Raw genomic sequence first — 24,892 nt, forward strand, 5'->3', positions numbered from 1 at the left:
TTAGAGGTCATCTGTTTCAGGAATGGTTACTTCCAAAGACAGATCTTTAAGTATGATAGGAATATTGTTAGATGTCCAGCCTTGGGCAGTTCTGTTGAAGCTTGGCCGACCAGCAGTCCCATCTTGAAAGACAGACAATCTGAGCTCTGGTTCCAGTAATGCAAAATCCAGTTTTGGCAGCTTGAAACCCACGAGTTTGGAAGCTCTATCAAAACCGCCATAAGGAGTGGCAACTCTGTGGATGTAAAAGTGAAAAATGAAGTGAAAAGTGAAAAATAAACTGGTAACATTTAACACCGGAATTTTGGAGCAGTCTAAATGGTTGCATTAAAGCTGAAAATTACATAACTTAGCTGATTCGCCAAAACAGCCTTTCCAAGAATCACTGATTTTAATTTAAAGATTATTCTTTAATGTTCTATCGGATTGTTATCTTCTCCATACTTGTGTCAATTGTATTGCTATTATAGGTCCAAATGGGACAATGTTAAACTTATATACATTGTTCAGATTCTAGATGACAATATAACAATAAATACACTTCACAACTAGTTCATGGTTTATAAATTGCTTTGGGACATCCTGAAATCATAAAAATGTCATTTTATTGTTGAGCCCTTCCTTCCTTTCAGTCTGCCTGGGAGAGATATACCAGAAGACTGTTCAGTTACTCCGTCTGAAAACTGATTTTCGTATTTTTGATCCTTAGGTGTTATGAATCAATCAGTAATCAACAGATTTTAAAACTTCATTGGAGAAATTCGGTGTAGAATAGTTTTATCCTCATTTTATAATAGTGTTTTGTGGTCTTAATGAGTGATATATATTGGAACAAATTATGAGCAACAGACCTTCAGCTGACCTAACGTTTATCAAGGTCGGACAATGGAAAACTAATGAAAGCAATATTCAAATTATTAAAGCTTGGAGGTTGCAATGCTTCAGTTACCGTTTCAGTGTTAATTTAGTGGAGGCAGAGGTGTTGCAAGGCAAGATGACTGAATTGGAAATAATTCACCTCAATAATGGAGAAGATATGTGATGTAAGCTTGGCTCAAGGTCAGATAGTGCATTGTGGATGCAAACAATTGACTTCAACTTCACCCAGCTTCAACTGTACAGTATTTTCCAGTGGGGCTCAAAAACAGTGTTTTCCCACCCCAGTATTTAAATGAAGGAAATTGTGGCTCCATTATAACTGACTGCACAATGTGTCAACATCGAGAAAGGCTTTGGAGAAGTGATAGGTTAATACAATTATTATTAAATGCACATGTGGATTCCATACCTGCACATGATGTCACTATGGAATAATTCTTGAAGGTTTCAAATAGTGTATTCTGAAGAATATTCAGAAGAATTTCCTTGAACAATTTGTTCCGTTCAATGAGAATGGAAACATTTATGGATTTGGTTCTGGGAAATTAGGTTGGTTAAGTGTCACTGGAGATTTCTTTAAGGGTTGGCGATCACAGCTTTTAGTTAGCGAAGAAAATAATCAATTTATGGCAAAAAAAATATTTGTGTGAAGAGGGCTAACTTGAGTGGGTTGGAAATAGATCTGCCTGAGTTACATAGAAAGGCCGTTCGGCCCTTCGAGCCAGCACCACCATTTAATATGGCCATGGCTGATCACCCAAAATTAGTACCCCTTTCCTGCTTTCTCCCCATATCCCTTGATTCCGTTAGCCCTAAGAATTATATCTAACTATCTCTCAAATTGGAATTATTAAAATTGACAGATAAAACTAATTGAATAGTGGGACTCTCTTCAAGAGACAGCTGCTCAGAAGAATCAATGTATGTATGCACCTGAATGGAAAAACAAAGTCAGGTCCCATTGGAAAGTACTATGAATCATATATAGGAATTATTTGGTAGATGCCAAATTAAGAATAAATGAGAATATGCTGAGTAAGAAAAGATTAGAGAAAAGTGAAAAGAAGGAAAGCAGAGATTGGAAAGGCAGGTAAAGAGAATGAAATGGTTTTCTATATCTCTATAAATAATAATAGGGGAACATGGAGGCATCAGGACATTAGTATGGAGGCAGTGGGTATGATAAATGCACTTCACAAATATTTTTTATTTGTCTTTAACAGGGATTAGTCAGTGTAAAAATGGGAGCTCGTTGAGATTCTGGCCAGAAGAGTTAATAAAGTGGAGTTGATAGAATGGAAGGTTATACTTAAAGTTAGTGATCTAAATAGGTTACACCCCAGAATTGTAGGGAAGTAAGGATAGAAATGGAATAGGTACTGGCTTCAATCTTCTAATTTTACTCGGAACTCCCGGATTCCAGCCATTTTAATTTTCCTTGTCATTTGCATGCTGACCTTTCTGTCCTTGGTTTCCTCCACTATGGCACAGTGAGGCCATATGCAAACTGGAAGAACAGCACCTTATGTTCTGACTGAGGAGTCTACAACCCATGAATGTTGAATTTCTCCAGTTTCAGTTAATAACCCCCTCCTTTCTTATCTATCCAATACCCTCCCACCCCCACCACACAGCTTTCTGTTCACCGCACCTTCCCTCTTCACCCAGTTTCTTTCCCTTCCTCAATCCACTCATCTTTCATCCATCCCAAATCTGGGTTCCCTATTTTCCTTTCCATCCTTTCCCCCCTCCATCCCTCTCCCCTTAAAATTTACTATGCCCTCTCGTTCTACATTTCACTCCCCCACGTCCTTCCTGATCAGATTCCACATCTGCACCCGTTTGTCTCCTCAATGTCAATTCTACCCTTGGTCATTTTCTTCACCCATCTCTCCCATACCTGACTCATCTGCCATTCACCCCATCTCATCTGAATCTACTTAACACTTGCCACTTCTTGCCCCACCCCTTCCCCTCATCATTCTCCACTAGCCTTCCCCGCTCTATTCCATGAGTCTGATGAAGGGTTCAAGCTGAAACATTGACCACCACAGATGCTGCCTGGCCTGCTGAGTTCCTCCATCAGTTTGTGCTTTGGTCAAGATTCCAACATCTGAGGTCCTTGTAGTTATTTATGTTTACATTCTATTCCAGTCTGTCATTTGGGTTAATTTCTCTTTTGGTGGTAACATTGCCAGATGATAGTAAAAGAAAAAAAAAGAAATACAAATTCTGGATGAAGGGAAGGAACTTCCATCACTTCATTTTTTGGATAAAACTGTGAAATGCCAGAAGACATTTGCAAATTTGACCAGCCGACCAAAGAAAAGAGGAAGGGAAAGCTGTGGTTGAGGAAGTCAAAAAATGAAACAGGATGAATGATGGAGCTGTTATGTAGTTAAAATTTCGTAAATGTTTTAGATGATATATTCTATCGCAAGAAAGATCATATTTATACAATATGTAACTTTTACCATGAGAAAGATCAAATATATTTAATATACCTTTTGAAAAGCTGGATATTATTTCAGTTATTCTATACTGATAAATTAATAAATCAGAAACTTATACTTTTTGTTTTTAATTTTATAAATATTTTTAGTGCCCTGTTTTGGAGAGATTACAAAGTTAATTTTTTTATGACAGAATGGAGATTCTTAAGTCTCTAAAGAATCTATCATACATTTAATCAGGGTTTGCAGTTCTGAGACTTCATATCATGGTCTCAAGAAGGGTTCCGACCTGAAACGAAACCTATTCCTTTTCTTCAGAGATGCTGCCTGAGTGACTCCAGCATTTTGTGTCATCTTGATTTATCATTTGAACTTGGGTTGTTTGATGGTCAAGTTAAAAGTTCATTGTGTTTTTGTGCTCTTTGTTTAGTAGCTGATCTTTCTAGAATATTGATCTAAATATGAATCGGTTGTTTGGCGAGTTCCATACCATTCATAGTGTCGTTAAAAATATTTCAACTAATTACAGGACCTAGAGTCATAGAATCATATGGCATGGAAACAGGCCCATATTTGCTCATGGTGAGCAACCCGGCGACCAGGGACTCGCCCACTACAGACGGAGGACCCACCGGGTGGTCCCAAATCGCCTGCCGGAGACTGGGGACTCGCCTGCTGCAGACGGAGGACGCACACGGTAGGCCCAACTTTCCCGCCATGGATGGAGGACCCAAGTCGCAAACCGGAACCCACCCAGAAGGCCCAGCTCATCCACCACAGACCGAGGGCTCACCTACCATGCAGCAGAACCATGGAGGACTGGAGGGCCCGGCCTGGCCACTTCGGAAGTGGAAGGATTCGGATGGAGGGCCAATAAACAAACCGGCTGCGGGAGCCAGTGTAGTGCCTCGAAGGTGGAGTGGGCCTCTGGAGGTCCTGCAACAGCCTGTGGCTCAGCTGGACCGGGCATTGTGGACCACAGCAGTGGAACAGTGGCGGAGGTCACCAACGGCCATGCTTGGCCAGACCGAACCTACAACGCTGCCATGACAACGGGCCTTTACGATCTGCTCAAGCACCCTGCACTTACAACATTTGGGATTTAAAAAAGGTGCAAAACTGGCGACTCTGTGTACTGTCTCAGTGTACTATTACCTTACACTTGTACTGTATCTGAGATGTTTATCTAATATATATCTAAGTGCTTATGTACAGTGATACTTGTACTGAACTGTATATAAAAATGAATTTCTCTGTACCTCGGTACATGTGACAAATAAAATACCATGCCATACAAATAAAGTACAGTACCATGCCGACCAACATGCCCCAGCTTGTGTTTGGCCCATATTCTTCTAAACCTATCCATCAATTTATCTGTCCAAATACCTTTTAAATGTTGTGAGAGTATCTGCCTCAACTACCTCCTCTGGCTCATTCCATAAATCTACCACCATTTATGTAAACAGAGTTGCCCCTCAGGTTCCTATTAATTCATCCCCCTCTTGGTTGGTTCTCGATTTCCCTAGTCTGGGTAAAATACTCTGTGCATTTACCTTATCTAATCCCTGCATAATCATCATCATCATATCATATATCTACAGCCGGAAACAGGCTTTTTCGGCCCTCCAAGTCCGTGCCGCCCAGTGATCCCCGTACATTAACACTATCCTACACCCACTAGGGACAATTTTTACATTTACCCAGCCAATTAACCTACATACCTGTACGTCTTTGGAGTGTGGGAGGAAACCGAAGTTCTCGGAGAAAACCCACGCAGGTCACGGGGAGAACGTACAAACTCCTTACAGTGCAGCACCCGTAGTCAGGATCGAACCTGTGTCTCCGGCGCTGCATTCGCTGTAAAGCAGCAACTCTACCGCTGCGCTACCGTGCCGCCCATACACCTCTATAAAATTACCCTTCATTCTCCTGTGCTCCAGGGAATAAAGCCCTAGCCTGCTTAGGCCCTCGACTCCTAGCAAAATCCTTGTAAATCTTCTCTGTACTCTTTCTAGCTTAACAACATCACACTTACAAAGATAAACGACTATTAAATGTATTCAGTAAATAATAGTATATAAGTTACTCCAACTATAATTTTTAGTTTCGCTGAGTTTACTTTAATTTAGAGATACAGCATGGAAACGGACCCTTTGGTCCATCATCTCCGTGTTGACCAGCGATCCCCGTACAATAACGCTATCCTAAAGACTCGAGGGACAATTTACAATTATACCAAGCCAATTATCCTTAAAAGCTGTACGTCTTTGTGGGAGGAAACCGGAGATCCTGGAGAAAACCCACACAGGTCATGGGGAGAACATACAAACTCCGTACAGACAAGCACCCTTAGTCAGGATCGAACCCGGGTCTCTAGTGCTGTAAGGCAGCAACTCTACTGCTACGCCACCGTGCAATCACTTTCTTAAAATATACTGCTTCATCACATGCTTAATATTTTTTCACTCTTTAATTTCCATTTAAATTGATCTACTGTCAATGAGAAGATGCAATGTAAACTTGAGCTGATAGTCTTCTAGTATTATTTTATTTGTGTATTTTAATTTGGTTTCTATTAAATATTAAAAACCATTTTAATATATTTTCAGATATTGATGTTTTCATAATGAAGTGATCCTTTAAATTGTAGAAAATATATGTAAGTGGCTATTTCCTTAGAACTGTTTCTATTTGTTAACAAATAGAGTGCTTTAAGAGCTGAGTTACATAATTGAGCATTTCCCAAAAGACTGCCTAAATTTAGATTCTTGCTTGTTAAAGTGCTGCAAAGATCTTTTAGAGAAATCCTTACCACCATGTTTATAAATGCAAATAAGTAAAGGACATTTCCACCTTTTGATACATGAAGACAATATATTCAACCCACCAAATGAATTTTTAAGCTGGCCTCAGCATGGAGTGTGCTGACAGCTGTATAAAAATTGGGGTCATTCTTAGGTTTTTAGTCACAAGGGTGTGTCTTGTAGTTTATGTTTTTGCAAGGCATTCAACCACCACCCATGTCGAGTGCAGCATTTCCCATAGTATTAGTGTATTTTCTAGCCAGTGAGAATTTAACCACTTAATCAGATCTCAGTGAAGAAATTTAGTGATTCACCTCTGAAAAAACAAAATTATTCTTTGTCTAAATATTACACATCACATAGCTCCAAAATGATAATAATTTAGACTTATATAACGCCATGGCATATTAAAACATTGCCCTCTTGATAGCTCCATTCAATTATGTTAGTTAGCTCATATGAAACCTATTTTTGACTGCATCAAAAGCCCAAGCAACAAAACAATTGTAACAGCAAAGAAATTGACACATGCCATTAAGCTTGTATCTTTCCCACTGATTTCTTCTTCATTGCACCTCATCTATCCTTCATTTCACTCCATCAATCTCCTTACCAATGTTTCACAATGAACTAGACTGCTCACAAACTTGCCATGTTATTTTGTGCACATGACCACATGATCCCTCCTTTGCAAAGACCACTCCTAAGAAATTGCATCACGATGTGGAACATTCCTGAATTTGACAAATTGAGATATTTCATGAGTTGCATGTTATACAATTTTGACTTTAGATCCTCCTTGTATCTGATCTGAAAATGCACAGACTCCAGTAAAGCCAACAACTTCTGGAAACAAAAAAGACATAATGTGTTGGAGTTACTCGGTGGTTCAGGTACCATCTCTGGGTAGGGAAGAAGGAAAAAGGAGAGGGGGAGGGTTTTGTAGTTACTTAAAATTGGTGATTTCAATGTTTGTACCATTGGGTTGTAAGCTACACAAGCATAATATGAAGTTCCTCCAGTTGGTGTGTGGCCTCATTCAGGCAATGGTGGGTGGCCCAGGACAGAAAGGTCAATATTGGAAAGGGAAAAGGAGTTAAAATTGTTAGCAACCAGGAAATCCAGTAGGCCTTGGCTGACCAAGCCCAAGTGTTCAGCAAAACAGTCTCCGAGCAACAGGACCACAGCAAACGCCATATCCCTGGCCCTAAATACATCTCTGGAACGCCTAGACAACAAAGACTTGTCCCAACCCTGCATGCACCGCCAGAATCATGAAGAGCTTCTCCCCCTCAGTTATCAGGTTTTTGAACTGTCTTCCATTAACTAGGTGCAGTCCGATTCACCTGTACCCCATTGTGGACAATGGACTTTGTCTATAATGCGCTTTATTGCTAAGAACTATATTCTACACTCTACCCCTTTGCACTATCTATTGTACTTGAGTTTGACTTGATAGTATTTATGTATGCTATATTTGATCTGTTTGGATAGAACACAAAATAAAACTTTTCACTGTATCTTGGTACGCATGACAATAATAAACTTAAACTTAAAGTCTGTGAGTGTATTGAAGGAAGAGAGAGTAAAGGTGAAGAGGATGAGATTAAGATACAGGAAAGATTGAAGGTCACAGAGACCATTGGGTGGATTGCTGGGGTGAGGAAGTAATGAGGAGGTAGGGACTAGGACACATGGGCTTTAGTCCATCTGTGTGTGTGTGTGTGTGTGTGTGTGTGTGTGTGTGTGTGTGTGTGTGTGTGTGTGTGTGTGTGTGTGTGTGTGTGTGTGTGTGTGTGTGTGTGTGTGTGTGTAACTAGCCTGGTATGGTTTTTAGCACACACATCCTAGTCATGGAAGTATGGATGTGGTCAAGGTGGCCTTCTATTCTAATCTTGAAAGATCCTTGGACCACATCCCAGAGGGAGACAAATTGATACTAATATTCAATTGCTTGGCAAGTATTAGTTTTAGTTTTGTTCATTATTGCCAAATGTATCGAGGTACAGTGAGCCTGTACCTCGATACAGGAACAGGTTCACTGTAATTATACTCGTAATCACACTGTGTAATCATAGAAATCATATATTTTTCTGATTAGCAGCAGAGAAATGTGCGGGGATCGCTGGGCGGTGTGGACTCGGTGGGCCGAAGGGCCTGTTTCCGCACTGTATCTCTAAATCTAAATATAACTCCAACATAACAAAATGCTTGGAGCATGGTGACGTTACAACTAACATCCCATATCGGCAAAAAGACCAGCACAAGAACATGGCAATACCCTTGATTAAGGGACTGACATTAGATTATGTAATTTCCAACAACAAGGATATTCATATCAGTGTCTGCCACAACTAGCCACTATCTAATCAATTCTATTATTTCCATTAACCTGGCACAAAATAATGGCATAAATGGAAATATTGCAGCCGGGAAATTAATAATGTAGGTTTTATGGATCCTGCAAAGATGGACAGTAATTCCCAGATATCCTGACAACCCATAATCAATAGGAATTCCAGAGGTACGCTATGTCTGAGCTGCCCTGTAAAGCACCATAGTTAGCACTGTGAACAGACATTAGTCTTCTCTACCAGAAAATACTCATACTGGTTTGTTAAGATTGAACAAGAGATCCAAGAGCTAATTAATTGCAAATACAAGAAGTTCTTTGGTGAAAAACTCCAATGCCCTTCAAGTGAAAATAAATAGCTGAAGGTTGAAGTTGAACAGAGAACAATCATCAAAAGTCAAATGACAAGTGGAACATATGCAGAAGATCTAGCATCATAAAGATAACCATGACACGCACAGATTCTTCAGCTCTGCCAAAATCATCTGAGGCCCAACATTCAAGGGCCTACACTGCCGGGAAAGCTTCCCAAAGACAGAGAGGCAATTTTCACCACTGGAAAGAATATTTTGAAGTCATCAGCCAAGACTCTCTACTTCACACACATGTTCTTAACTTCAAACTATCCGGTCCAACCTCAGTATCAACACAGACCAACAAGAATGCAAAAAGTCTACATGCCAACAAAAAAGTAAAACTTCAGTAGCAAATGATTACCAAGTTGATGTATCAAATTTTGGCAGTGAGGACTTTCGCTCCCAATTTTATAGTTTCATCTAAAATAAAACAGAATATGCTGGAAACACTCAGCAAGTAAGGTTGTGTCTGTAGGCGGAGAAATGCTTCAAGCCCCTTTGTCAAAATATCATACATTTTTTCGTTTCCCAGCATTTGCAGATTCTTTGTGGTTTTCACAATATCATCCCCCAAGTATGGGAAGAGATGTCCATGGCAGGGATTAGAGAATTCTAATCATACTGATCATCTTCAAGAAAGGAGACTAACCAAATTTTGATAAATACAGAGGAATCTCCCTGTTGCCTGCTGCACGATAAGTAATTGCCAGGATTCTCCTTGATTGACCTCTCCTGGGACCCATGAGTTGCTCTCTAAGTTGATGTTAGGAAATCATCCATCTGGAGACACAATGGATGTGATTATCAGTGCACCTCAGAACTGCAGGGAACAAGACCAACTGATCATGTACATGACCGTACATTACTTTTTTTAACCTCACAAAAGCTTTCAACATCCTCAATCAAGATTGACTGTGGAACATCCTTGAATTTGTTCACAGAAAGGTATCTGCATCTTAAGTTCACAATGTTGAGAGCCACAATTTTAATCACCAGGTCCAAAACCGAATCAATCACAATGTCCACTAGTTTCAAGGAAGGCTGCTTTGTTGTCCTGACCCATATATCTCAATCCAGCTTCCCAATGGAATGGAACTAATAAACAACACAAGCTGAAAACAATTTAGCCTGCGTCACCTCCATTCAGACCCAAGGCCATCCCAATTTCACTCACTGAATACCATTAACAGATGACCATTGTAATGCTGCATGCTTAGAGTTTAAGCTCGCAGAAGCATAAGAGAAACAAGTACCTTACACATAACATCTCCAAAAACAAAGGTTCTGTACCAATTTGTCCCTGATACACAATTCCGCCACCAACAATAAAAGTAAGTAACAATACCCAGAACAATGTGGATCATTTAATATAAATTGAGACCGTGGGATCTGCCTCTCAACGAAGGCTGACATTGGTGATGGAATCCATCATAAACTCTAGCAAAGGCTTTGACAATCACATCAAAGCACTGAAGAAATACCACCAATGCTTCATCCTCAAAATCTTCAATCCACTGGCAGGGTCATCAAACAAACTTTAGTGTCTTCTCCCAGGCCAGTATCCCCAATACAGAGTTGACAATTGCTCTCAATTCCAGACCTTATTTGAATGCTTGACACCTGATTCCCAAAACAGACCAAAGAGATTACCAGGTGCACAGAGGAAACAATTCAAGGGTATTCTCAAAGCCTCCTTGAAAAAGTGAAACAACTTCATGGATTCATGGGAATCCCTGGCCCAGGATTGCTGAAAATGAAGAATATTTGGCATGACATTGCGAACCTCAAGATCATTCTTTGGGAGCACACTGAAATGCAACATAAATCATGGATGGAGTGCACAACATCTAAAACAAACCACCCGCCAGCTGTATGAATCTTTTCCTGTCATGCTTCTCATATTTGGCCTCATCAATTGTCTTGAAACCAACAGAACTGTAGTCATCCTCAACCATGCATGACAGGGGTGTCAAACTCATTTTAGGTCACGGGCCGGAATGGGCAAAACGTGAGTTCATGCAAGTTTTTTCAACTTGCTCTCATGTGTCTCAGTCTCTGCTATAACAACAAAGTGTTTCACTTTACAAATTTCGTTTCTCATGAAGAAGATTGCCTAGCAAGCATTACTTTTAGGCCCTACATAGAGTGGATGTGGAAATAATGTTTCCAGTAATAGGAGAGTCAAGGGCCAGAGGTCACAGCATCAGAATAAAAGGTCATACATTCAAAATGGAGATGAGGAGGAATGGGTGGTGAATTTTTGAGGCAGAGATTGATAGGTCTTGATTAGATTACAGGGAGAAAGAAAATAGAATGTGGTTGAGAGAGAAAATAAATCAGCCATGGTTGAATGACAAAGTAGACTTGATGGGTTAAAAGGCCTAATTCTGTTCCCCTGTCTTATAGTCTTCATACAGTGTTTATGTTTTGCCCACAATGGGCTGGCTGGGTGGTGAACAGCCAAACAGCAGCTACCTGGCATGGTGAAAGATGGTCTGTCCATCATCTCACCTGAAGGCCCTGTTCCCAATACTTCTCCTTATGTCTTTCTTCCTTTCCCTCTCATCCTCTCCCCTCACCTCTCATGTGTTCTCTGCCTTCACCATCTCCCTCACCTGCCCTCTCCATTTCCTCAGCCTATCTCTTCTCTCATCCCCACTTTCTTCCTTCCAACTACCCCACTCCCCTCCCTTACTTCATCCTCTTTCCTTACCTCGTCCATAAATCCTCTCCCTTCCCTCATCCCTAAACACCATTCCTTCTCTCACTCCCTACCTCACGCCCTCCCTCCTTCCTTTCTTTACCACCTACTCCCCCACTCCCCTCCCTCGACACCCTCTCTTCCTTATCCCTAAAACCCCTCCTTTCCCTCATCTGCTCCCCCTTTCCTTCCTTTACCATCACCTTCTCCCTTCTCTTTATTCCCGCATAACTACTAGCACTTCTTCACATCCCACCAGACCTTAACCCAAACCCAGAGCCCCCACCCGGAGAGCAGCTCAGATTTTGGATCGTTGGCTGCGGCCCCATTCATGGCGACTTCACACCAGCCTCTATCCACGCACTCACCTGGGTCTCAGGTACATGGTGTCGGTCTCTGTGGAGGCAGCCCAGGCACTTCCTGGGGTCCACAACAACGCTGAGACTCCCCACATTCCCCAGCGCCAGCCCCTTCCCACCCGCGTCAATGCATGGCCTGTCCCGGGAGTGAGAGCGGTGAGGGAGAGAGCGCGGCGAGAGAGAGAGAGAGCGGCGAGAAAGAGTGGCGAGAGAGAGAGTGGCAAGAGAGAGAGAGAGCGGCGAGAGAAAGAGAGCGGCGAGAGAGAATAGCGAGAGAGAGAGAGAGTGGCGAGAGAGAGAACAGCGAGAGAGAGAGAGCGGTGAGAGAGAGAGAGCGGTGAGAGAGAGAGAGCGGCGAGAGAGAGAATGGCGAGAGAGAGCGGCGAGAAAGAGAATGGCGAGAGAGAGTGGCGAGAGAGAGAGAGCGGCGAGAAAGAGAGTGGCGAGAGAGAGAGAGCGGCAAGAGAGAGAGAGCGGCGAGAAAGAGAGTGGAGAGAGAGAGAGAGTGGCGAGAAAGAGAGTGGGGAGAGAGAGAGAGCGGTGAGAGAGAGAGAGGGCGGTGAGAGAGAGAGAGCGGCGAGAGAGAGAGAGAGTGGCGAGAGAGAGAGAGTGGCGAGAGAGAGAGAGAGTGGCGAGAGAGAGAGAGAGTGGCGAGAGAGAGAGAGTGGCGAGAGAGAGAGCGGCGAGAGAGAGAGAGAGTGGCGAGAGAGAGAGCGGCGAGAAAGAGAGCGGCGAGAGAGAGAGAGCGGCGAGAGAGAGAGCGCGGCGAGAGAGAGAGCGCGGCGAGAAAGAGAGTGGCGAGAGAGAGGCAAGAGAGAGAGCGGCGAGAGAGAGAGAGAGCGGCGAGAGAGAGCGGCGAGAGAGCGAGAGTGGCGAGAGAGCGAGAGCGGCGAGAGAGAGAGAGCGGCGAGAGAGAGAGAGAGCGGCGAGAAAGAGTGGCGAGAGAGAGAGAGAGAATGGCGAGAGAGAGAGAGTGGCGAGAGAGAAAGAGCGGTGAGAGAGAGAGTGGCGAGAGAGAGAGAGCAGTGAGAGAGAGAGTGGCGAGAGAGAGAGAGCGGTGAGAGAGAGAGTGGCGAGAGAGAGAGAGCAGTGAGAGAGAGAGTGGCGAGAGAGAGAGAGAAAGCAGTGAGAGAGAGCGGCTGCTGTACAGATACATAATAAATGGTCATGAATATACTTTTTTTCCCCCAAATCTTCCCTTGGACCAGATTGGACCCCTTCGCGAGCGGATGTGACCCACGGGCCGGTAGTCTGACACCCCTGGTCTAGTAGATAGAAGTGCCCTTTACCTCAAATGGAGAAATATCACCAGATTTTTATAATCTGTTTGTTGTTTAAGTAACAGAATGTTCCAATAAACCATGAAATAGTTCTAACCATCAAAGGAAATAATTCATCGCTGTTTATGTGGAACTTCTTTATCCTAATATCTGCAGATTTATATCACTTAGTGAAAAAATCTATGTCCTTGATTATATCTTAGTCTGCTGACCTCACCAAATAACAGGCCTGCTAAAACTCTGGGATAGAAGTAATGTAGCTGTGACTATGTGCAAAAACTAATGTGCTGGATAAATGCTACAGGTCAGACAGCATCTTTGGAGGGAATGTTTTTGGGTCGGAAACCTTCAGACTCAGCTGTGAACGTAATTACTTAGTAAGTCACTCACAGAAAGAGAGGAAAGAAGGAGAAATTAATGTAGGGGATAAGAAAGGTAAGGTAGTGATGGTGGACACCATGCAATCTTCATTCACCTCGTCCTTGAAAATGGAGGAAGATGAGGTGGGCACTTTGTTTATCTTTGACAGATAATTACATTTCTAAGCGTTGAAACCTTTAAATAGATATCCAAAAAAAACCCTATTGTAGTCCATTAACAGTTGTAACACCATAGTATAAATGACTGCAGGATTTGTGACCGAATCAGTGATACGTAATGAGATACTTGGAGATAGCAATGAAGGGAATCTAGGTTTTCTCTTGAAACCCAGAGACCCTCACCACCGTGGCCACACTCTCATTTCACTCCTGCCATCGGGAAGAAGGTATAGGAGCCTGAAAACTGTGACGTCGAGGTTGAGGAGCAGCTTCTTCCTTAATACCATTAGGCTATTAAAATCTACAACCTCCAAACAAAGCCATTGTTTATGTCTTTGCACTATTATTATTTGTTTGTTTATTTATATATCATATATATGTATATTCTGATTTTTTAAAAGTTTTTTATGGTGTTATCAGAGTACCATGTTTACATAAACTTGTGCTCCTGCTGCAAGTAAGAATCTCATTGTTCCATCTCGGGACATATGACAATAAAACACTTTGACTCTTGACTCTTGAATGGTTGTGAATTCTGGAGGAGTCAAGAAAGCAGCAGAGAAGCAGTGTTTCACCCTTGTAGTGTCCACTGTTTGCCAATTACAGTAAATTCAAACTTGAAACCCAAAATTGTTTGTCCACTTTTGACTTGGTTTGGACTGAACTTAAAAAAAATATCAAGAGACAGAAAAAAACTGATGACGTTTCACCTTAGGCTACACAAAAGTGCATTCCTAAACTTGGATATATGCAAAGAATGTTAAAATCTTGGTATTTGACTTTGCTTATCCATAACAACAAAATTACAAAAATGTTAGTTGGAGATCAAAATATCTTGCAGTTAATTACTTTTGCAGTCTTGGCAACATTAGAGTCTGCACTGCAAATAGAGCCTGCCATTAACAGAGATGCTCCAGTGATGCTGGATCAGAACAGTTGCTGTAGCCCATCAGATGGGATAGAAGTAGTTTGAATATTACTGGCCATACATTAGAATTGTGTCTAGAATGATTCCAGCTTCATGTTCCGCACACATGTATTGAATGACCTACAGATAGGTATCGAAAGTATCACAAAATGCTGGAGTAACTCAGCAGGTCAGGCAGCATCTCAGGACAGACCCTCTCTTCCCCTCCCCCTTCCCAGTTCTCCCACTGTCTTCCTGTCTCCACCTATATCCTTTCTTTGTCCCACCCCCCTGACATCAGTCTGAAGAAGGGTCTCGACCCGAAACGTCACCCATTGCCTCTCTCCTAGATGCTGCCTGACCTGCTGGGTTACTCCAACATTTTGTGATACCTTCGATTTGTACCAGCATCTCCAGTTATTTTCCTACACTACAGATAGGTATCCATTATTTCACCTGCAACCCAATCTTCTTGCCTAAGCTCTCCACAACCCTTACCCCATCCCATTTGCCTCATCTCCACCTCCTTTCCATACCCCAACCATTTTATCCCAACAATTCTCTTTGGAACTGTAGGAAATTTCCGTACAGGAAATTAGACATAGTTTTTTTTAACACTACATGTTCTAAAATTAATAATTTATGGAGGGAATTGGTTTTGTGTGGAATCATACATTCCCCAAAATTAAACTGTGCACTTCCTGTTGTGAAAGACTTTATTATAATAAGGCATTTTTTACTCAATGGGTTTTAATCCCTGGGGCAAACTAATATAAAGGCAACCTTATTGAAGTAGTCCAAGTATAGCACTGGGAACTCATCTCAAGTTGTTTCCCGATTAGTTGTAAGCTCATCTTCTTTCTCTTGTGCATATCCCTTCTATCTTCACACAGACCCTAGCAACACACACCATGGAACTGAGCATCATGCTTCAAACTTGGACTGACACCTATTTCAGTGGCCTTCACCTGATGACAAAGTTTTTTGAGTTTCAACTCCTTGATTCACTGACCTCCCCACCCATTCCCCTCCTCCCTGGACAGTAATTATCCTCTAACTGCACTTCTTGACCAGAGATTGTAGGTCACACTCTCACCAATTGCCAGCAGCCAAGTATTTTTCTCAATCCTCTGTCCACTGAATCCTCAGGAATCTTTCCACCATGACCCTCAGAGCTAGCTTAAGCCAGAGACTTACCTGGACTCCTTTGCACACTCTACATTGACGTGGTTTGTGTTAGAATTACTTCAATGGGATACAGGCCTCTAGAACATAACTGACCAATGACAAAATAGTTCTTGGTATGCCATGCACTAATGGATCAACATGTCTTTGTGCAACCCTCTGAGGTTCTTGTGAACTTTACTGTATAGGTTATTGACATTCTTCAGTCAGCCACATATAATATATACTAAGAAACATAGCTTTTGGGGAAACAAATATATTTTCATTTAAATCCAAGAACCAACAGATTGCAGAATATTATTACTTGAAATAATAACCTTTATTGAGGCAGAGTTCCCTCTGAATGTATGTGATTTACCTGTTAAAAGTCTTGTATTCAGCCAGTTCTATCTTTGGCGAGAGCTCTGGCATTCTGGGATGTAAAGTTGAGAGGAGTTCTGGATCATCAGCAATGGCTTCCTCCCAAGGTGTTTGATAAGATTTTGGAACAGCTGTTGCATTAAATTTTTCAGGTGGAATTTCCTTCAGTGGTCCTGTGTATCCTGTTTAGATGGCCAAAGTAAAAAATATATATTTATTAATCTTGGCATGATCGGTGTTACCAATCAGCACACTTGCAAGATGTTATTTATTCTTGAAATTTTCAATTTCTGGCAAAAGGTCGCAAGGGGTCAAATGTTGACTGCTTCTCTTTCCATGGGTGCCACCTGACCTGCTGAATTTTTCCAGTATTTTCCATTTTAATTATTTGTCTAGCTTTTCCTTCAACCTTCGTTGGGCTGTTGTCGTGACAGCAAGCAGAACCAAAATGCTCCCCTGTTCGGAATAAAGAAAGGGTCATCTTCTGCCTCTTTCAAACAACATGTTTACTCTCATGTGAATGGTTTTAACTTATTTTTTTGCTGATATTCCGTATTTCTATGAAATAGATAATCATCCTTTTTTTTTCTTTTCAAGCTATTTGTCAAGTGTGACATATAATTGGATCTTTAATTCTTTCCCATGAGCCAGTGCTCAATACTCCAATATATGTGGTGCAATTTAAAATTGCAACTTTTCTTACCTGGGGCAATAGTTTCTGGGTTTGGTGGAGTCCTTGGATCAGGGGTATTTGGTGGTGTTTTAGGGATGTTTTGTTGTCCACCTAGCAGAGTATTTCCCATATTTTTGCAGTTCTCTGTTGTATCATCACTTTGTGTTATTGAAGGAATAAAGTTCTGGAACAGATTCAGCAATATTAGAGAGTACATTGTTAAACTGCAATGATTATAAGGTTTTTTTGAACACATTTTGTTAAAGAGCATCATAAGTCGTTCTTTTTTTTGAATTGCCAAATCTTGGTAAAGTTATCTTGGCTAAGTGAATTTAGACATAAAGAAATGGGGAAAAATATTTTTATTTTCAATATTCCTTCCTTTCAAAACAGTCACAAAAGTTGAAGATAAATATATTGATTTGATTATATCCAGTGCTTTTATTACAGATTGCAGTCATAAAGGTGCCGGTAGCACAATTGATATACATATGTCTCATGTGCCCAGAGAACCAAATAATAATACCTGGGCTTGCGGTCTTGGGTTTCATACATAGGAGGCTGAGAGGTGACTTTATTGAGGTGTACAAGATCATGAAGGGCATGGATGAAATGATCTCGCGCAGCCTTTTTCCCAAGGTAGAGGATTCTAAAACTAGAGGATGGGACCAGCCTAGAATTCCGACTTGGTTGGCATGGACAAGGTGGGCTGAAGTACCTGCTTCTATGATGTATAACTCTATGACTCCATGATATATATCATGCAAATAAACTACGTATTGAAATATTTAATTAAAATAAAATTGTTTCATGATTATTGACATACTGTATTGTTGACTAGAAAACTACTGAAGCTTTTGAATAAATACATACATTCATTTGTGAATTAGCAGAGTTCTGGATTCCCTCAAATGTGTATTTTTCAGATCTCCGTTGCCTTTTTTTAAACAATCTGGCCCCTCTGTTGGAAAGCAGGGAAAGCTCTTCCAGCATTATGTCTTTGGGAACACTGAACTTTTTTCCAAAGTCCTCGTATATCTCTGAAACAAACCACAGACAATCACATAAATGCAAATTTTCCATTTTCAACTCCTTCGTTTTTTTCTAATATTCTTGCATCATAATGCTATTTCTCATTTCTTTGTCCAGTTTTCTTTTCCAGTAAACATTTCTTAGTAATATATGGAAGGTTACTCCTACCCACTATACTTGTTCGCTTAGATGGTTAGTAAAGAGATTATTATATGGGTTTGGAACCATACAATCACAATGTATTTTGTACAACAGCTATATTTTGTACAACAGACATTTATTAATAAATCATATTATTGGTGAATGTAGTGGAAGCTAACAGGCCTTTTCTTTATACTAGAAGTGTTCTAAATTTGCAAAACCTTTTTTACATCACATGTTTTTAAATTACTTTCTTCCACACTGCAGAGAGTTTTAATAGCAGAGACGTGCTGCCGCACCCACATCACTTACACAACGCCCAAGTTGCTCATGGATAGAATGCTCAAACAGCAGGCTGTTTATATTTATTAATAAATAAACTGCTAGGTGGATGTTCAGGATTTGGAAACTAGATGAAGTATTGTAACGAAAGATAAATTTGCAATTTCAATATCCTGCTAGCAACATTACTCAAGATGGATGAAAAATAATAATCCAAAATTGTGCGCATTACACATTTACCATGTAAATGTCTTACATTATCTGTAAGACTAGGTTGTTCTCTTTGACTTTTAGATTTATTATTTTGGTTCATGAAAATGCCAAACATATGCAAAATCATACATTCAGTTCCAAATTAATTTTTTAGATGTGTTATTAGTCTTTCTTGTATCTCCGGAGAATGGTTTGTTCAAACAAATCCATGGAATTCATATCACGTCATCATGCTTTTTGCTCTTCCCAGGTGTTTGTTGCGAAATTGGAACATTCCAGAAGTAATTTACTCACCAGCGTTTAAGTGATGAGTTTATTGTTCTATCTCCATTAGCTCACTGTTTATTCTATTTCTGGTTTGTTCTGCTTTTGCATTCTTTGTGGGTTGTTATCAATGTTCTCTGCTCTTTCATTTGCTCTTCTTCTCTTGTGATCCCATGGGGGTTTTTTTTTACCTCCTTTAACATTTATTATTTTTTGAAGTATGGTTTTGATGCGTGAAAAAATTACTGAGTTCTGAAAATGTTCCAGATGGAATTCAAAGTAACATTTCAATGCTATTGATAAGTTGTAATGTTAAGAGAACATTGTACGTGTTTTTTTAAAAGAGGAAGCACATGTGAGATGATAAAAATTCACAATCTATTTCTGGGGATTGAATTCCAAGTTATGGTATCAGACTCAGATACCAGGACTGACATTAACTAGTGTTGGACAATGTAATCAAGTTACTGCTGGATGTATGTAGCATGCATTTTTAACAACAGCTGTGTTCAGCTTGTTCAGGTAATGCAATGGATTATTATTGTTTTTTTGTTGGACTTTGACTTTCGTATCTCTGCTAGTACAAAGTAAATTGATCAAATATATGCTACAGTAGCATGAGTCAAATATTGTAGCACGGTATCATTTCAATTTGTCAATTTGTGACCAGAGTCTTTAAGGCCTTCTGGGTGATTTATTTCTTCTTGGGCCTCCTCAAGAAACTGTTCAGTCACTTTAATGTCCATGCTGAGCCCATTGGCAAGATCTACAAGTTGCATCTGTTCCAACTCCTCAGAACAGTAGTGCTGACAAGTCATGTTGACCTAACAAAGTTCCTGCATAACTTTAGTTGCTTTTCTGCAGTGGTGTGATGTGGAAGGTGTCTGGTATCCACTGTTTCCGTTATCCTTGCATGGCCACAGATTATTCCAACAAGGATGTATGTGATGTTGATATTCACAGTCTACAGCAGTCAGTTATGATTTTGCAGTTTATTTTTGCAAGAGCAGAGTGTTACCATACCCAACAACCATATTTAGCTCTGGAGTAAATGCAGAAAGCATTTGCAAGCTTTTAGATTACATTGTTTTGAGCACTGGTATTACTTCATATCTTCATCAGGTTGCTTTTATAAGAGAAGGTGTGGTCCAAATTCACTCTTAGGCAAGTCAGGTTAGAGCGAGTGGGGTTCTAATTGACAATCAACTTTTTTATTTACATTGTAGTTACATAGATACATATACATAGACAATAGGTGCAGGATTAGGCCATTCAGCCCTTCCAGCCAGCACCGCCATTCAATGTGATCATGGCTGATCATCCACAATCAGTACCCTATTCCTGCCTTCTCCCCATACCCCTTGATTCCGCTAGCCCTAAGAGCTCTATCTAACTCTCTTTTGAATGCATCCTGTGAATCGGCCTCCACTGCCTTCTGAGGCAGAGAATTCCACAACTTTGCAACTCTCTGGGTGAAAAGGTTTTTCTTCATCTCAGTTCTAAATGGCCTACCCCTTATTCTTAAACTGTGGCCCCTGGTTCTGGACTCCCTCAACATCAGGAACATGTTTCCTGCATCTAGTGTGTCCAATCCATTAATAATCCCTTACATAAGGCTGACTTTACGATTTGCTAGGTTTTGTTTCAAGTTGATCAGCAGCATTAGCCGGGCTTGTGTGACATTGATAATTTCCTTGATTTGAACAAAATTCCATGCTTGAGCTACTATCAGCAGGAGGTTGACACAGATAAAGTGAAGAGTTACAGGTGGATTGGTTAGTTATGCGCTTGAACATTAAAAGCAGAAGTTCTAATAGTCTTCCTTAGAATTCATGGTTGCATTACAAGCACGAATGGCTGGCTTCCCATCAAGTCCATCATATTCAGCTAGTTGCAACCAGTTAGAAGATGAATATATTATTAGAACAGATGGCACAAAAGAGGAAGACTTCCTGAAATCTGTTCAAGAGAACTTCCTTGATGTTTGCTCCAACAAGGAAGAAGGGATCAAAAAACAAATTGTGGATCATGGAAGATCTATTGGGGAAAAGAAGTGTTGATGTTTCGGGTCATGACCCAGCATCAGGAACGAGGGATTATGGATCTGATTCTGGGGTATGTGGTTGACTAACTGGGTCAAGTGTCTGTGTCGATCAGTGATGAAACTGTGATCATAAGATTTAGATAAAAAATGGACAGAGGCAAGTTGTTTTTTTAAAGAAAATCCTCCTAAATGTAAGCAGAGTAATAGCAGTGGATTGCGAAAAATTCAGGATAAAGTAGAATCGGGTAAAACTATAATTTCATAAAGGGAGACCTGTCTTTCATACTGGCTATGTGTACATGGCCAAAAAGGGAAAAACAAGGGGATCAATGCCAAATACCCCAAAATGACAAGGAGATGGAGATGACAATGGAACATGTGAAATATAACGCACACCAGAGGAATAACTCAAGTGCAACAGGCTGAATACAATAAGGACTGCTCCCCTAGTATAAGAAAATAACTGCAGATGCTGGTACAAATCGTTTTATTCACAAAATGCTGGAGTAACTCAGCAGGTCAGGCAGCATCTCGGGAGAGAAGGAATGGGTGACGTTTCGGGTCGAGACCCTTCTTCAGACTGCTCCCCCATTGACATCACTGCCCCGGTGTCGGGTCAGATTCCTGGAACCCCGTCACTGTGAGCCAAGTGGGACCTCCCTCACCACACGGAGCACAGCAGCCCAAGAAGGCCGCTCGGCATCACCTTGTCGAGTGCAGCTGGGGAACGGCAATAACTGCTGTCCCCGCCGCTGGTTCCCGCATTCGGCGATTGAGCGCAAAATGGCAGGTTCGGGCTTTGGGATGGCAGTGTAATGGAGTGAGGAAAACCTGTACCACTCTAAGTGAGATTCCCTCGACCAACTGCCCGCCCAGAGTTCAGGGTAAAAGGACCTTAAACGGTAACTCCCGTTTCTTCTTGCTAAGATGATGCCTAACCTGCTGAGTGTATGAAGTTATTTTAACAGCTAAAAATGTATGTTTGTTACTGCAAGCTAAAAATACTAAAGGCCATTTGATACATTGTTTAATAGAATTGTGTCAATCAAAGCAATCGCTTGCCAATTTCTATAGCGTCTGCACTGTAATTAGCAGCCTGTGTTCTTAAAGAGACAATGGCATCTGATTACTGTGGGGAAGCTTCGTCCACTATAACCAAAATCCATTATGAGGGGGTTCATAATAACTAGGGTAGACTATACTGACATTTAGCAGCAATATCTAAATTGTTCATTGTCTTTCAACAGATATGGTTTGAGTTTATAAATATTTCAAATTTTTTTTTGTTCATTGTAGCAACTACCATCTGGTAACATCTTTTGAGAAAACAATATGAATAAAAATGAAAATCTGATAGTTTCTCTCATGACCAGTTAAACCATATCAGTGGCATTATGTCAAAGTCTAAGTTCTAAATGCGAAGAGATACAAATATTTGTATTTGAAAGATGAGGATCTGTCATTGTTCTCATACATTTCTTGTACATGTTAAATAAAATATAGAATTCTCTATGAATTACCTTAATAATATACCTGAAATCCAGCCACAGAAGAGTATCATATATAATACTAAGATTTTATTCCGGTTCATATTATGTCAAGATGCATAATTCTCTGAATAAGGGAAGAATTAGTTCAATAATTGAGACAGAAGGGTTCTTCTGTGTTGTGCCCTTCCAATAGTTAAATGCTAGTTGTGATTGTCCAAGCTATTTTTATTTTACCTTAGGTCATCGGAAGACTTTATCTGTCTGAACGGGATTAAAAGTAAAATTGCAGATATGTTAAGGTCAACCAAAGTTAAGACGCAGTTTTGTTTGGATTTGAATGTTGAACACTTGAGAAATGAGCTTAGTTTTATCACTTTTCTTTGACAGAGGACATAATAATTTATTGTTGAAATACTTTTATTTGTTTGTACATTGCAATGCATGGCAAAAAGCCAAGAAACCTGCTTAGCCCATAAATTTACATTTGTGGCAGTCTCATGGTTCACACAAAAGTAAAGACATTTTTTGAGTATAAATTTAAAAACAACTTTAAAAAAATTCCTAATTCTTGGGCTTCATCCGTCAATGCATTTGTTACCGAACTTGGAACAAGTCGTTTCTTACAATTTTTCTTCTCCCTTTTTACTGGCGAGAAACGTGCTTTCCACCTGGTACTATCATAATTGTGTGGAGCAAGGATCACAGAAAGAAACAAAGGCTTTGTCCTCCACCATAAAAATACTGTCTAATGTTGGTAGTTCGATACATATTTGGATTCTGTGCCTCCTATGTCATCTTGATGAAGTTGTTTGAAACCAAGAGAGGGTCATTCAGATTTTGATTGTGTTGGTGACCTCAAACTGCGCATTTACAACTGGAATTTAGTGCCTATGCACACTGATGTGAAATGAGATAAGGCTTCCTGTATGACATACACATATAAATATAAACAGCATTTAAGAGTTCCACCCCTTCCACGAAATAATTTACTTTTACAAATGAGGCTGTGGCTGATATAATTCCTAACATAGGTCAGAAGGACTGTGTGTTAGGAATGTGCATCAGCTGTCAAAGATCTCAGTACTCTACATCAGCTCCACACAGTTGTTCAAGATAAAAATAACTTTTGAAGGACAGTGGTAATGACAAAAGCATTACTTACCATAGGCAGTAATGTATTATTTTAATTTGTATTGTTAAATTACACTCTAACTAACATTTGATATTGCACTGCATCACACGATAAAACATTTTAATTACTGGTGTGATTTTAGAGATGACATTTCAGGAGCATCCTACCATTTCCTTGGATTTCTTTTACAATGGCTGATGCTTGCTGCTTCAGTTCTTTGGTGAGGGTGCTGTGCGATTGCATGCTGTATGTTTTCCTTCCTACTGAGAGATGTAATGAACACAATACACAGATGAAAATCTGATTTACTAGTTCTTCATTATCAAAAATAATAAGTAATTTCAACTTGTAACACCAACTTAATGTAACTAAGTCAATTTTAACAACTTAAGTATGAAGTCATATAATCTGTACTTTAAAATCAAATATAAAGTCAAATAATGTGTACTTTAATTTAATCTATAATCAGATGCTAATTCAGAAGTAAGTTAAGTACTTGTAATAAGTAAGAGTGTGTAGTCAGATATTAGTGAAGCAATAGGTCTCATTTTCAGAAATTTCCTATTACTGTACTTTCCTATTACTTATCACTTTTGCATTGAAATGTATCCACAGGAATTGTGTGCATTTACCCATAACTTGATGCTTCTGCTGCATTCCCTCTTCCTATTTTAGATCTGCTAATTTAAAACTTTATGAATTCTTTGTATCATTGTCTCTTACATGCAAGCAAGAATGTTAATGCCTCGTTCTCTTGGCACATAGCATTGAAATCGTGTACATTATCAGCCAACCACGCATTTATAACAATAGTAAAGAAAGTTTGAAATAGAACTTTTTTTGATTGTTATATAATTTCAAACTATACTTTGAGTCAGAAAGTAAATACTTTATTTTGGTATCTCTTTAAGTACACAACAATATCTTCTCATGGCCCTCATCATTAAACAGTAAGCCTCTGAAACATTTCCATTATTAAATAATGTTACCTGTGACAAAGAGTGCAGATCCTTAATGAAATCTTAAATATTGTCTCCTTCAAATAAGTTTCCAGTGATTTGGTTGGAGATGTCCCTTTTTGCTCAGCAGGTTTTCAGGCTTTCCAGGCTCACATCTGCCGTGGTCTGCACAGCCCCCAAAGTGGAGATTAACTGGTCTCAAGGACGGGCATCCACTTTACATCAAACAGCTATATTTAGTGTTCGGCAATTCAGTCACTCCATTCTCTTCCATCGAAAGGTTGAACGTAGAGGACATTCACTGTAGAAATTATCTGGAGTAATGTCTGATCACAGTTTTACAGGGCTTTATACATAATAGGGCAAAAACGATCATGTGAAAGATGGTTAATTAAATATTGCAAAGGTGCAGATAGTGTTCTTTAATTTTTCAATTCAGAAGCTACCAGTAACCGGTTAAAATATATACTGTGCTTATGTATT

The 24,892-nt window shown here is 40.1% G+C and overlaps 1 protein-coding gene across 2 annotated transcripts; it reads right to left on the minus strand.

The window, feature by feature from the left end:
• On the minus strand, window positions 1–23,693 carry myoz2b (myozenin 2b). Of its 2 annotated transcripts, none has more exons than XM_078411363.1 (5): window positions 23,618–23,693; window positions 17,726–17,892; window positions 16,883–16,994; window positions 16,178–16,361; window positions 1–235 (listed from the first exon to the last, which is right to left on the minus strand). In XM_078411363.1, exons 1-5 carry the CDS (start codon window positions 23,691–23,693, stop codon window positions 1–3), a joined length of 774 nt encoding a protein of 257 aa, XP_078267489.1. The 2 variants fall into 2 exon arrangements, with proteins under 2 accessions (XP_078267489.1, XP_078267478.1); XM_078411352.1 differs by having other exon boundaries at window positions 17,708–17,892.
• Window positions 23,694–24,892: the final 1,199 nt, after the last annotated feature.

The sequence above is a fragment of the Rhinoraja longicauda genome, chromosome 1, assembly GCF_053455715.1.
Source record: "Rhinoraja longicauda isolate Sanriku21f chromosome 1, sRhiLon1.1, whole genome shotgun sequence".
In the NCBI taxonomy this organism is placed as follows: Eukaryota; Metazoa; Chordata; class Chondrichthyes; order Rajiformes; family Arhynchobatidae; genus Rhinoraja; species Rhinoraja longicauda.

Coding starts and splice junctions, on each gene's coding strand:
- myoz2b (XM_078411352.1), bottom strand. CDS start 23,693: ATGCAATCGCACAGCACCCTCACCAAAGAACTGAAGCAGCAAGCATCA. Junction 16,362..16,882: donor CCCAGAAACTATTGCCCCAG/GTAAGAAAAGTT, acceptor CCATCTAAACAG/GATACACAGGACCACTGAAG. Junction 236..16,177: donor GAATACAAGACTTTTAACAG/GTAAATCACATA, acceptor TTACATCCACAG/AGTTGCCACTCCTTATGGCG.